Source organism: Oncorhynchus gorbuscha, linkage group LG25 (assembly GCF_021184085.1).
Source record: "Oncorhynchus gorbuscha isolate QuinsamMale2020 ecotype Even-year linkage group LG25, OgorEven_v1.0, whole genome shotgun sequence".
Lineage (NCBI taxonomy): Eukaryota > Metazoa > Chordata > Actinopteri > Salmoniformes > Salmonidae > Oncorhynchus > Oncorhynchus gorbuscha.
The window spans coordinates 47,340,665-47,355,202 of NC_060197.1; the positions used below are offsets into that span (position 1 = coordinate 47,340,665).

Here is a 14,538-nt window from a genome sequence, read left to right on the forward strand (position 1 = left end):
ACCAAGTCTAGGACCAAAAGGCTCCTTAACGGTTTCTACCCCCAAATGACCACCCGGACTATTTACATGGACCCCCCCCCTCTCTCTCTATAGACACTTAACATGTACCCACCCCCCCACACTTTTTAATTTAATTATATATATTTTGTAACTTTATTTAGTAAATATTTTCTTAACCAACAATGCAGTTCAATAAATAGAATTGAGGGGCTTGTAAGTATAACTTTTTATGTGACCTTGATTTAACAAGTCAGTTAAGAACAAATTATTATTTACACTTGACAAACCCTCCCCTAACCCGGACGACGTTGGGCCAATGACAAACCCTCCCCTAACCCGGACGACGTTGGGCCAATGACAAACCCTCCCCTAACCCGGACGACGTTGGGCCAATGACAAACCCTCCCCTAACCCGGACGACGTTGGGCCAATGACAAACCCTCCCCTAACCCGGACGACGTTGGGCCAATGACAAACCCTCCCCTAACCCGGACGACGTTGGGCCAATGACAAACCCTCCCCTAACCCGGACGACGTTGGGCCAATGACAAACCCTCCCTAACCCGGTCGACGTTGGGCCAATGACAAACCCTCCCCTAACCCGGTCGACGTTGGGCCAATGACAAACCCTCCCTAACCCGGACGACGTTGGGCCAATGACAAACCCTCCCCTAACCCGGACGACGTTGGGCCAATGACAAACCCTCCCTAACCCGGACGACGTTGGGCCAATGACAAACCCCCCTAACCCGGACGACGTTGGGCCAATGACAAACCCTCCCTAACCCGGACGACGTTGGGCCAATGACAAACCCTCCCTAACCCGGACGACGTTGGGCCAATGACAAACCCTCCCCTAACCCGGACGACGTTGGGCCAATGACAAACCCTCCCCTAACCCGGACGACGTTGGGCCAATGACAAACCCTCCCCTAACCCGGACGACGTTGGGCCAATGACAAACCCTCCCCTAACCCGGACGACGTTGGGCCAATGACAAACCCTCCCCTTTCACTGTAAGGTTTACACCAGTTGAATTCAGCATTGCACTGTAAAGATTAAACCAGTTGTATTCAGCATTTCACTAAAGTTTAAACCAGTTGTATTCAGCATTTCACTGTAAAGTTTACACCAGTTGTATTCAGCATTGCACTGTAAAGTTTACACAAGTTGTATTCAGCATTTCACTGTAAAGTTTACACCAGTTGTATTCAGCATTGCACTGTAAAGTTTACACCAGTTGTATTCAGCATTTCACTGTAAAGTTTACACCAGTTGTATTCAGCATTGCACTGTAAAGTTTACACCAGTTGTATTCAGCATTTCACTGTAAAGTTTGCACCAGTTGTATTCAGCATTGCACTGTAAAGTTTACACCAGTTGTATTCAGAATTTCACTGTAAAGTTTACACAAGTTGTATTCAGCATTTCACTGTAAAGTTTACACCAGTTGTATTCAGCATTGCACTGTAAAGTTTACACCAGTTGTATTCAGCATTTCACTAAAGTTTAAACCAGTTGTATTCAGCATTTCACTAAAGTTTAAACCAGTTGTATTCAGCATTTCACTGTAAAGTTTACACCAGTTGTATTCAGCATTTCACTAAAGTTTAAACCAGTTGAATTCAGCATTGCACTGTAAAGTTTACACCAGTTGTATTCAGCATTGCACTGTAAAGTTTACACCAGTTGTATTCAGCATTGCACTGTAAAGTTTACACCAGTTGTATTCAGCATTTCACTGTAAAGTTTACACAAGTTGTATTCAGCATTTCACTGTAAAGTTTACACCAGTTGTATTCAGCATTTCACTGTAAAGTTTACACCAGTTGTATTCAGCATTGCACTGTAAAGTTTACACCAGTTGTATTCAGCATTGCACTGTAAAGTTTACACCAGTTGTATTCAGCATTGCACTGTAAAGTTTACACCAGTTGTATTCAGCATTGCACTGTAAAGTTTACACCAGTTGTATTCAGCATTTCACTGTAAAGTTTACACCAGTTGTATTCAGCATTGCACTGTAAAGTTTACACCAGTTGAATTCGGAGCACGTGACAAATAACATTTGATTCGTAGAGTGCCGTAAAACCTCTTAACCCAGTCTACAATAAGCTGTAATACCTATTTCATACTTTTGATGTCTTCACTATTATTCAACCATTTAAAATAGTTTAAAAAAATAAAAAATCCGTGAATGAGTAGGTGTGTCCAAACCTTTGACTGGTATTGTATAAATATATTTTTATTAGTATTGTATAAATATATTTTTATTAGTATTGTATAAATATATTTTTATTAGTATTGTATAAATATATTTTTATTAGTATTGTATAAATATATTTTTATTAGTATTGTATAAATATATTTTTATTAGTATTGTATAAATATATTTTTATTAGTATTGTATAAATATATTTTTATTAGTATTGTATAAATATATTTTTATTAGTATTATATCTACAGTTATTGTGACTGTTTTCATATCTTTGAATGTGGCAACATTGACCGTGTCCTTCAGTGAAGCATATTGATTACAGTTCCTCCTGCTCCCACTTCTTAATGCCCATCTGTCTGTTCCTAACACCGTGAAGGAGAGAAAGAGGCTTTAAAACTGTACTGTTAAACATTTATTTATTTCCCCTCTCTCTCCCCTCTCTCTCCCCTCTCTCTCCCCCTCTCTCCTCTCTCTCTCTCTCCCTCTCCCCTCTCTCCCTCTCCCTCTCTCTCCCCTCTCCCTCTCTCTCCTCTCTCTCCCCTCTCCCCTCTCTCTCCCCTCTCCCCTCTCCCTCTCTCTCCCTCTCCCTCTCTCTCCCCTCTCCCCTCTCTCTCCCCTCTCCCCTCTCTCTCCCCTCTCCCCTCTCTCTCCCCTCTCCCCTCTCTCTCCCTCTCCCCCCCCCTCTCTAACCCTTCCCTCACCCCTCCCTCTCCTCTCCCCCTCTCTAACCCCTCCCTCTCTTCTCCCCCTCCCTCCCTCTCTCCCCCTCCCTCTCTCCCCCTCCCTCCCTCTCTCCCCCTCCCTCTCTTCCCTCTCTCCCCCTCCCTCTCTCCCCCTCCCTCTCTCCCCCTCCCTCTCTCCCCCTCCCTCTCTCCCTCTCTCCCCCTCCCTCCCTCTCTCCCCCTCCCTCCCTCTCTCCCCCTCCCTCTCTCCCCCTCCCTCTCTCCCCCTCCTCTCTCCCCCTCCCTCCCTCTCCCCTCCCTCTCTCTCCCCTCCCTCTCTCTCCCCTCCCTCTCTCTCCCTCCCTCTCTCTCCCCTCCCTCTCTCTCCCCTCCCTCTCTCTCCCTCCCTCCTCCTCCCTCTCCCCTCCCTCCCTCTCTCTCTCCCGCCCGACCCTCCCTCTCTCTCTCTCCCTCCTGACCCTCCCTCCCTCTCCCTCCTCTCCTCTCCCTCCTCCCCCCTCCTCCCCACCCTCCCCTCTCTCCTCCCCCCCACCCTCCCTCTCCCTCTCCCCCCTCTCCCTCTCTCCCTCTCCCTCCCCCCTCTCCCTCTCTCCTCCCCTCCAAACCCTCCCTCTCTCCCTCTCCCTCTCCTCTCTCTCCCTCTCTCCTCCCTCCCCACCCTCCCTCTCCCTCTCCCCCCTCTCCCTCTCCCCCCTCTCCCTCTCTCCCTCTCCCTCTCCCCCCTCTCCCTCTCTCCTCCCTCCCCACCCTCCCTCTCTCCTCTCCCTCTCCCCTCTCTCTCCCTCTCTCCTCCCTCCCCACCCTCCCCTCTCTCTCCCTCCTGACCCACCCCTCTCTCTCTCCTCCTCCCCACCCTCCCTCTCTCCTCCTCCCCACCCTCCCTCTCTCCTCCTCCCCACCCTCCCTCTCTCTCCTCCTGACCCACCCTCTCTCTCTCCTCCTCCCCACCCTCCCTCTCTCCTCCCTCCCCACCCTCCCTCTCTCTCTCCCTCCTGACCCACCCTCCCTCTCTCTCTCCCTCCTGACCCACCCTCTCTCTCTCCTCCTCCCCACCCTCCCTCTCCCCCCACCCTCCCTCTCCCTCTCCCCCCTCTCCCTCTCTCCCTCTCCCCCCCTCTCCCTCTCTCCTCCTCCCCACCCTCCCTCTCTCCTCCTCCAGTGTCTGCGTACATTAGTAGGCCATACAGGAGGCGTGTGGTCCAGTCAGATGAGTGGTAACATTGTGATCAGTGGGTCGACAGACAGAACTCTGAAGGTTTGGGATGCAGAGAGCGGAGAGTGTGTTCACACCCTGTACGGACACACCTCTACTGTACGCTGCATACACCTGCATGACAAACAGTGAGTTAACACACACACACCCTGTACGGACACACCTCTACTGTACGCTGCATACACCTGCATGACAAACAGTGAGTTAACACACACACACCCTGTACGGACACACCTCTACTGTACGCTGCATACACCTGCATGACAAACAGTGAGTTAACACACACACACCCTGTACGGACACACCTCTACTGTACGCTGCATACACCTGCATGACAAACAGTGAGTTAACACACACACATACACCCTGTACGGACACACCTCTACTGTACGCTGCATACACCTGCATGACAAACAGTGAGTTAACACACACACCTACACACACACACCCACACACACCCTGTACGGACACACCTCTACTGTACGCTGCATACACCTGCATGACAAACAGTGAGTTAACACACACACACCCTGTACGGACACACCTCTACTGTACGCTGCATACACCTGCATGACAAACAGTGAGTTAACACACACACACCCTGTACGGACACACCTCTACTGTACGCTGCATACACCTGCATGACAAACAGTGAGTTAACACACACACACACCCACACACACCCTGTACGGACACACCTCTACTGTACGCTGCATACACCTGCATGACAAACAGTGAGTTAACACACACACACACACCCACACACCCACACACACACACCCTGTACGGACACACCTCTACTGTACGCTGCATACACCTGCATGACAAACAGTGAGTTAACACACACACACACACACCTACACACACACACACCTACACACCCTGTACGGACACACCTCTACTGTACGCTGCATACACCTGCATGACAAACAGTGAGTTAACACACACACACACCCACACACCCACACACACACACACACCCACACACACACACACCCACACACCCACACACACACACACACACACCCACACACACCCTGTACGGACACACCTCTACTGTACGCTGCATACACCTGCATGACAAACAGTGAGTTAACACACACACACACACCCACACACCCACACACACACACGCACACACCCACACACACCCTGTACGGACACACCTCTACTGTACGCTGCATACACCTGCATGACAAACAGTGAGTTAACACACACACACACACCCACACACACACACACACACACCCACACACACCCTGTACGGACACACCTCTACTGTACGCTGCATACACCTGCATGACAAACAGTGAGTTAACACACACACACCCTGTACGGACACACCTCTACTGTACGCTGCATACACCTGCATGACAAACAGTGAGTTAACACACACACACACACCCACACACACACACACACACACCCACACACACCCTGTACGGACACACCTCTACTGTACGCTGCATACACCTGCATGACAAACAGTGAGTTAACACACACACACACCCACACACACCCTGTACGGACACACCTCTACTGTACGCTGCATACACCTGCATGACAAACAGTGAGTTAACACACACACACACACCCACACACACACACACACACACCCACACACACCCTGTACGGACACACCTCTACTGTACGCTGCATACACCTGCATGACAAACAGTGAGTTAACACACACACACACCCACACACACCCTGTACGGACACACCTCTACTGTACGCTGCATACACCTGCATGACAAACAGTGAGTTAACACACACACACACACCCACACACCCACACACACACACACCCTGTACGGACACACCTCTACTGTACGCTGCATACACCTGCATGACAAACAGTGAGTTAACACACACACACACACACCTACACACACACACACCTACACACCCTGTACGGACACACCTCTACTGTACGCTGCATACACCTGCATGACAAACAGTGAGTTAACACACACACACACCCACACACCCACACACACACACACACCCACACACACACACACCCACACACCCACACACACACACACACACACCCACACACACCCTGTACGGACACACCTCTACTGTACGCTGCATACACCTGCATGACAAACAGTGAGTTAACACACACACACACACCCTGTACGGACACACCTCTACTGTACGCTGCATACACCTGCATGACAAACAGTGAGTTAACACACACACACACACCCACACACCCACACACACACACGCACACACCCACACACACCCTGTACGGACACACCTCTACTGTACGCTGCATACACCTGCATGACAAACAGTGAGTTAACACACACACACACACCCACACACACACACACACACACCCACACACACCCTGTACGGACACACCTCTACTGTACGCTGCATACACCTGCATGACAAACAGTGAGTTAACACACACACACCCTGTACGGACACACCTCTACTGTACGCTGCATACACCTGCATGACAAACAGTGAGTTAACACACACACACACCCTGTACGGACACACCTCTACTGTACGCTGCATACACCTGCATGACAAACAGTGAGTTAACACACACACACCCTGTACGGACACACCTCTACTGTACGCTGCATACACCTGCATGACAAACAGTGAGTTAACACACACACACACCCACACACACCCTGTACGGACACACCTCTACTGTACGCTGCATACACCTGCATGACAAACAGTGAGTTAACACACACACACACCCTGTACGGACACACCTCTACTGTACGCTGCATACACCTGCATGACAAACAGTGAGTTAACACACACACACACACCCACACACCCACACACACACACACCCTGTACGGACACACCTCTACTGTACGCTGCATACACCTGCATGACAAACAGTGAGTTAACACACACACACACACACCTACACACACACACACCTACACACCCTGTACGGACACACCTCTACTGTACGCTGCATACACCTGCATGACAAACAGTGAGTTAACACACACCCACACCCACCCACACACCTACACACACACCTACACACCCTGTACGGACACACCTCTACTGTACGCTGCATACACCTGCATGACAAACAGTGAGTTAACACACACACACACACCCACACACCCACACACACACACACACCCACACACACACACACCCACACACCCACACACACACACACACACACCCACACACACCCTGTACGGACACACCTCTACTGTACGCTGCATACACCTGCATGACAAACAGTGAGTTAACACACACACACACACCCACACACACACACACACACACCCACACACACCCTGTACGGACACACCTCTACTGTACGCTGCATACACCTGCATGACAAACAGTGAGTTAACACACACACCTACACACACACACCCTGTACGGACACACCTCTACTGTACGCTGCATACACCTGCATGACAAACAGTGAGTTAACACACACACACACCCACACACACCCTGTACGGACACACCTCTACTGTACGCTGCATACACCTGCATGACAAACAGTGAGTTAACACACACACACACACCCACACACACACACACACACCCACACACACACCCACGGACACACCTCTACTGTACGCTGCATACACCTGCATGACAAACAGTGAGTTAACACACACACACCCTGTACGGACACACCTCTACTGTACGCTGCATACACCTGCATGACAAACAGTGAGTTAACACACACACACACACACCCACACACCTACACACACACCTACACACACACACACACACACCTACACACACACACACACACCACACACACACACACACACACACACACACACACACACACACACACACACACACACACACCTACACACCTACACACACACACACACACACACACACACACACACACCTACACACCTACACACACACACACACCTACACACCTACACACACACACACACCTACACACACCACACACCTACACACCTACACACCTACACACCTACACACACACACACACACACACACACACACACACACACACACACACACACACACACACACACACACACACACACACACACACACACACACACACACACACACACACACCTACACACACACCTACACACACACCTACACACACACCTACACACACACCTACACACCTACACACCTACACACCTACACACACCTACACACCTACACACACCCACACACACCTACACACACCTACACACACCTACACACACACACACACACACACACACACACACACACACACACACACACACACACACACACACACACACACACACACACACACACACACACACCTACACACACACCTACACACACCTACACACCTACACACCTACACACACACCTACACACACACCTACACACACACCTACACACACACCTACACACACACCTACACACACACACACCTACACACACACAGTCAAGCTCTACTCTTATGTACATATACTTTCTCTCTATCTCACATGACCAACTCACTTCCATCATGTCTCTGTCTATCATCATTAGGGCCCGACAAAAAAAAAACATCTTGATAGATCGAAAGTCGATTGGTTGAATGTGTTTTTTTCCATATATAGACACAGCCTATGTGTTTTAATTAAATCAACTATATGCATTGAGCTTGTCTGATGCTTTAAGCGCACAATTTGATGAAATAAGATGCAGATGCCTCAAGAGGGAGCTAGAGATCTAGATAACCAGAATAAAAAAATCTTAACCTGACCGTCCTGCTCCTACTGGCTTTCACAGGTTCTGCCTTTAACCTCCTGACGTCGACGGTAATAAGCTACAGGACGAGTCGGCCTTTCTCACGTTGAATGTCAATTTATCTGACCATTTCTACCGATCTGCGTGCCAGTTACGGTTTTCGCACATTTTCATGAAACGCTTTAATTTATAATAACGTCTTCCTATCTCAAAATCATCATTGTCGTTGTCGTGTGATTAATCAAAAATATATCCAAAGCTAAATGATACTAACCTAAAAAGTAACTTCTATTGCCAACTATGTAAAAATATATCCTACATAAAGCCAACAAATAAAAACATTGCAACCTGCAGGTAGAAAATATACGGATTAAAAATAAATCTCTTATAAATCACATTGGCTACACATTGCATGTCTGCTACGAACTGGAAACATTGTATCAACTATTAACTGGGTCAGTCTGAAGCTGGTATTAGTGAACTGAAACATTGTATCAACTATTAACTGGGTCAGTCTGAAGCTGGTACTAGTGAACTGAAACATTGTATCAACTATTAACTGGGTCAGTCTGAAGCTGGTACTAGTGAACTGAAACATTGTATTAACGTGGTCTGGTCTGTGAACTGAAACATTGTATATTAACTGGGTCAGTCTGAAGCTGGTACTAGTGAACTGAAACATTGTATCAACTATTAACTGGGTCAGTCTGAAGCTGGTACTAGTGAACTGAAACATTGTATTAACGTGGTCTGGTCTGAAGCTGGTGCTAGTGAACTGAAACATTGTATCAACTATTAACTGGGTCAGTCTGAAGCTGGTACTAGTGAACTGAAACATTGTATCAACTATTAACTGGGTCAGTCTGAAGCTGGTACTAGTGAACTGAAACATTGTATCAACTATCAACTGGGTCAGTCTGAAGAAACTGGATAACGTGGTCTGGTCTGAAGCTGGTCTCGTGAACTGAAAATGACTTAAATGTAAATGTAAATAGTGAACTGTATTTATATATCTATATATATGTGTATTTATACTATCAACTGGGTATCTATCTGGATATGCTATGACTTAAATGTAAATGTAAATATGTGTATTTATATATCTATATATATGTGTATTTATATATCTATCTATCTATATATATGTGTATTTTATATCTATCTATATATATATGTGTGTATTTATATATATGTGTGTATTTATATATCTATCTATCTATATATATATATATATATATATATATATATGTGTATATATATGTGTATATATATATATGTGTATTTTTATATCTATCTATATATATATGTGTATTTTATATCTATCTATATATATATGTGTGTATTTATATATATATGTGTATTTATATATCTATATATTTGTCACTGCTCGACTAAAACAATCGACTGGCCTCTGTCTGTTTTGTGGATTATATTCTCTCTCCCTCTCCTCCCACCTCCTCGTCCCTCTGTCTCCTCCCAGGGTTGTGAGCGGTAGCCGTGACGCTACGTTGCGTCTGTGGGACGTAGATTCTGGCGAGTGTCTCCACGTCCTGACGGGTCATGTGGCGGCGGTGAGGTGTGTCCAGTATGACGGCCGCAGGGTGGTCAGCGGAGGATACGACTTCATGGTTAAAGTCTGGGACCCTGAGACAGAGACCTGTCTACACACTCTGCAGGGACACACTAACAGAGTCTATTCACTACAGGTAGGGACACACACACACACCCTGAGACAGAGACCTGTCTACACACTCTGCAGGGACACACTAACAGAGTCTATTCACTTCAGGTAGGAACACACACACACACCCTGAGACAGAGTCTATTCACTACAGGTAGGGACACACACACCCTGAGACAGAGTCTATTCACTACAGGTAGGGACACACACACCCTGAGACAGAGTCTATTCACTACAGGTAGGAACACACACACACACCCTGAGACAGAGTATATTCACTACAGGTAGGGACACACACACACACCCTGAGACAGAGTCTATTCACTACAGGTAGGGACACACACACACACCCTGAGACAGAGACCTGTCTACACACTCTGCAGGGACACACTAACAGAGTCTATTCACTACAGGTAGGAACACACACACACACCCTGAGACAGAGTCTATTCACTTCAGGTAGGAACACACACACCCTGAGACAGAGTCTATTCACTACAGGTAGGAACACACACACCCTGAGACAGAGTCTATTCACTACAGGTAGGAACACACACACCCTGAGACAGAGTCTATTCACTACAGGTAGGAAACACACACACACCCTGAGACAGAGTCTATTCACTACAGGTAGGGACACACACACACACCCTGAGACAGAGTCTATTCACTACAGGTAGGAACACACACACACACCCTGAGACAGAGTCTATTCACTACAGGTAGGAACACACACACCCTGAGACAGAGTCTATTCACTACAGGTAGGAACACACACACACACCCTGAGACAGAGTCTATTCACTACAGGTAGGAACACACACACACACCCTGAGACAGAGTCTATTCACTACAGGTAGGAACACACACACACACCCTGAGACAGAGTCTATTCACTACAGGTAGGAACACACACACACACCCTGAGACAGAGTCTATTCACTACAGGTAGGAACACACACACACCCTGAGACAGAGTCTATTCACTACAGGTAGGAACACACACACACACCCTGAGACAGAGTCTATTCACTACAGGTAGGAACACACACACACACCCTGAGACAGAGTCTATTCACTACAGGTAGGAACACACACACACCCTGAGACCCTGAGACAGAGTCTATTCACTACAGGTAGGAACACACACACACACCCTGAGACAGAGTCTATTCACTACAGGTAGGAACACACACACACACCCTGAGACAGAGTCTATTCACTACAGGTAGGAACACACACACACACCCTGAGACAGAGTCTATTCACTACAGGTAGGAACACACACACACACCCTGAGACAGAGTCTATTCACTACAGGTAGGAACACACACACACCCTGAGACAGAGTCTATTCACTACAGGTAGGAACACACACACACCCTGAGACACTATTCACTACAGGAGGACAGAGACAGAGTCTATTCACTACAGGTAGGAACACACACACACACCCTGAGACAGAGTCTATTCACTACAGGTAGGAACACACACACACACCCTGAGACAGAGTCTATTCACTACAGGTAGGAACACACACACCCTGAGACAGAGTCTATTCACTACAGGTAGGAACACACACACCCTGAGACAGAGTCTATTCACTACAGGTAGGAACACACACACCCTGAGACAGTCTATTCACTACAGGTAGGAACACACACACACCCTGAGACAGAGTCTATTCACTACAGGTAGGAACACACACACACCCTGAGACAGAGTCTATTCACTACAGGTAGGAACACACACACACACCCTGAGACAGAGTCTATTCACTACAGGTAGGAACACACACACCCTGAGACAGAGTCTATTCACTACAGGTAGGAACACACACACACACCCTGAGACAGAGTCTATTCACTACAGGTAGGAACACACACACACACCCTGAGACAGAGTCTATTCACTACAGGTAGGACACACACACACCCTGAGACAGAGTCTATTCACTACAGGTAGGAACACACACACCCTGAGACAGAGTCTATTCACTACAGGTAGGAACACACACACCCTGAGACAGAGTCTATTCACTACAGGTAGGAACACACACACCCTGAGACAGAGTCTATTCACTACAGGTAGGAACACACACACCCTGAGACAGAGTCTATTCACTACAGGTAGGAACACACACACCCTGAGACAGAGTCTATTCACTACAGGTAGGAACACACACACCCTGAGACAGAGTCTATTCACTACAGGTAGGAACACACACACCCTGAGACAGAGTCTCCTTCACCCTGAGACAGAGTCTATTCACTAGGAAACACACACACACCCTGAGACAGAGTCTATTCACTACAGGTAGGAACACACACACACACCCTGAGACAGAGTCTCACTTCACCCTGAGACAGAGTCTATTCACTACAGGTAGGGACACACACACCCTGAGACAGAGTCTATTCACTACAGGTAGGGACACACACACCCTGAGACAGAGTGGAAATGAAACATTGTTCTCACATTTAGCCTATTTATTTCCTTCACTGATTAGCGTGGATAGAGCAGCTTGCTTGTTCTTGTGTTTCACTTCAATGTGAATTTTGATGCTCCTGACATTAACCTGACATTAAGTCCTCGTCTCCCCCCCCTCCTCCTCCCCTCCTCCTCCCCCCTCCTCCTCCTCCCTCCCCTCCTCCCCCCTCCCCCTCCTCCCCCCCTCCTCCCCCCCTCCTCCTCCCCCCCCTCCTCCTCCCCCTCCTCCTCCTCCTCCTCCTCCCTCTCCCCCTCCTCCTCCTCCTCCCCCTCCTCCTCCTCCCCTCTCCCCTCCTCCTCCCTCCTCCCTCCCCTCACTCCCACCCCCTCCTCCTCCCCTCCTCCTCCTCCCCTCCTCCTCCTCCCCCTCCTCCTCCTCCTCCTCTTCCTCCTCCTCCTCCTCCTCCCTCCTCTCCCCTTCTCCTCTCCCCTCCTCCTCCCCTCCCCCCTCCTCCTCCTCCTCCTCCTCTCCCCCTCCTCCTCCTCCTCCCCCCTCCTCCTCCTCCCCTCCCCTCCTCCTCTCTCTCCCCTCCTCCTCCTCTCCCCTCCTCCTCTCCCCTCCTCCTCTCCTCCTCCTCCCCTCCTCCTCTCCTCCTCCTCCTCTCCCCCCTCCTCCTCTCCCCTCCTCCTCCTCCCCCTCCTCCTCCTCCCCTCTCCTCCTCTCCTCCTCTCCCCTCCTCCTCTCCCCTCCTCTCCTCCTCCCTCCTCCTCCTCCTCCTCCTCCTCCTCCTCCTCCCTCCCTCCTCCTCCTCCTCCCCTCCTCCTCCTCCTCTCCCTCCCTCCCTCCTCCTCTCCCCCCTCCTCCTCTCCCCCCTCTCCTCCCCCTCCTCCTCCTCCCCTCTCCCCTTCTCCTCTCCCTCCTCCTCCTCCTCTCCCCCCTCTCCCTCTCCCCCTCCTCCTGACCCCCTCCTCCTCCTCCTCCCCCTCCTCCTCCCCTCTCCCTCCTCCTCCCCCTCTCCCCCCTTCTCCTCTCCTCCTCCTCCTCCTCCTCTCCCCTCCCTCCTCCCCTCCTCTCCTCCTCCTCCTCCCCTCCTCCTCCTCCTCCTCTCCTCTCCTCCTCCTCCCCTCCTCTCCCTCCTCCTCCTCCTCCTCCCTCCTCCTCCTCCCCCTCCTCCTCCCCCTCCTCCTCCTCTCCCTCCTCCTCCCTCCTCTCCCCCCCTCCTCCTCTCCCCTCCTCCCTCCTCCCTCCCTCCTCCTCCTCCCCCCTCCTCCTCCTCCTCCTCCCTCCTCCTCCTCCCTCCTCCTCCCTCCTCCTCTCCCTCCTCCCCCTCCTCCTCCTCCTCCTCTCCTCCTCCCTCCCTCCTCCTCCCCTCCCTCCTCCCCTCCCCCCTCCTCTCCCCTCCTCCTCCTCTCCTCCCTCCCCCTCCTCCTCCTCCCTCCTCCTCCTCTCCCTCCTCCTCTCCTCCTCCTCCCTCCTCCTCTCCCTCCTCCTCCTCCTCTCCCTCCTCCTCCTCCTCTCCCCTCCTCCCTCTCCCCCCTCCTCCCTCTCTCCTCCTCCTCCCTCTCTCCTCCTCCTCTCCCCTTC

At 49.9% G+C, this 14,538-nt stretch overlaps 1 protein-coding gene across 2 annotated transcripts in view; it reads left to right on the forward strand.

Moving 5' to 3' along the window:
• Nucleotides 1-14,538, forward strand: part of LOC124014287 (F-box/WD repeat-containing protein 7-like) — a 100,813-nt gene that overhangs the window by 80,217 nt on the left and 6,058 nt on the right. For both annotated transcript variants that reach the window (XM_046329109.1, XM_046329110.1), the window contains 2 exons: nt 4,061-4,242; nt 10,323-10,548. In XM_046329109.1, the coding sequence (XP_046185065.1) occupies nt 4,061-4,242; nt 10,323-10,548 (408 nt within the window). The remainder of the gene's footprint in view (nt 1-4,060; nt 4,243-10,322; nt 10,549-14,538) is intronic.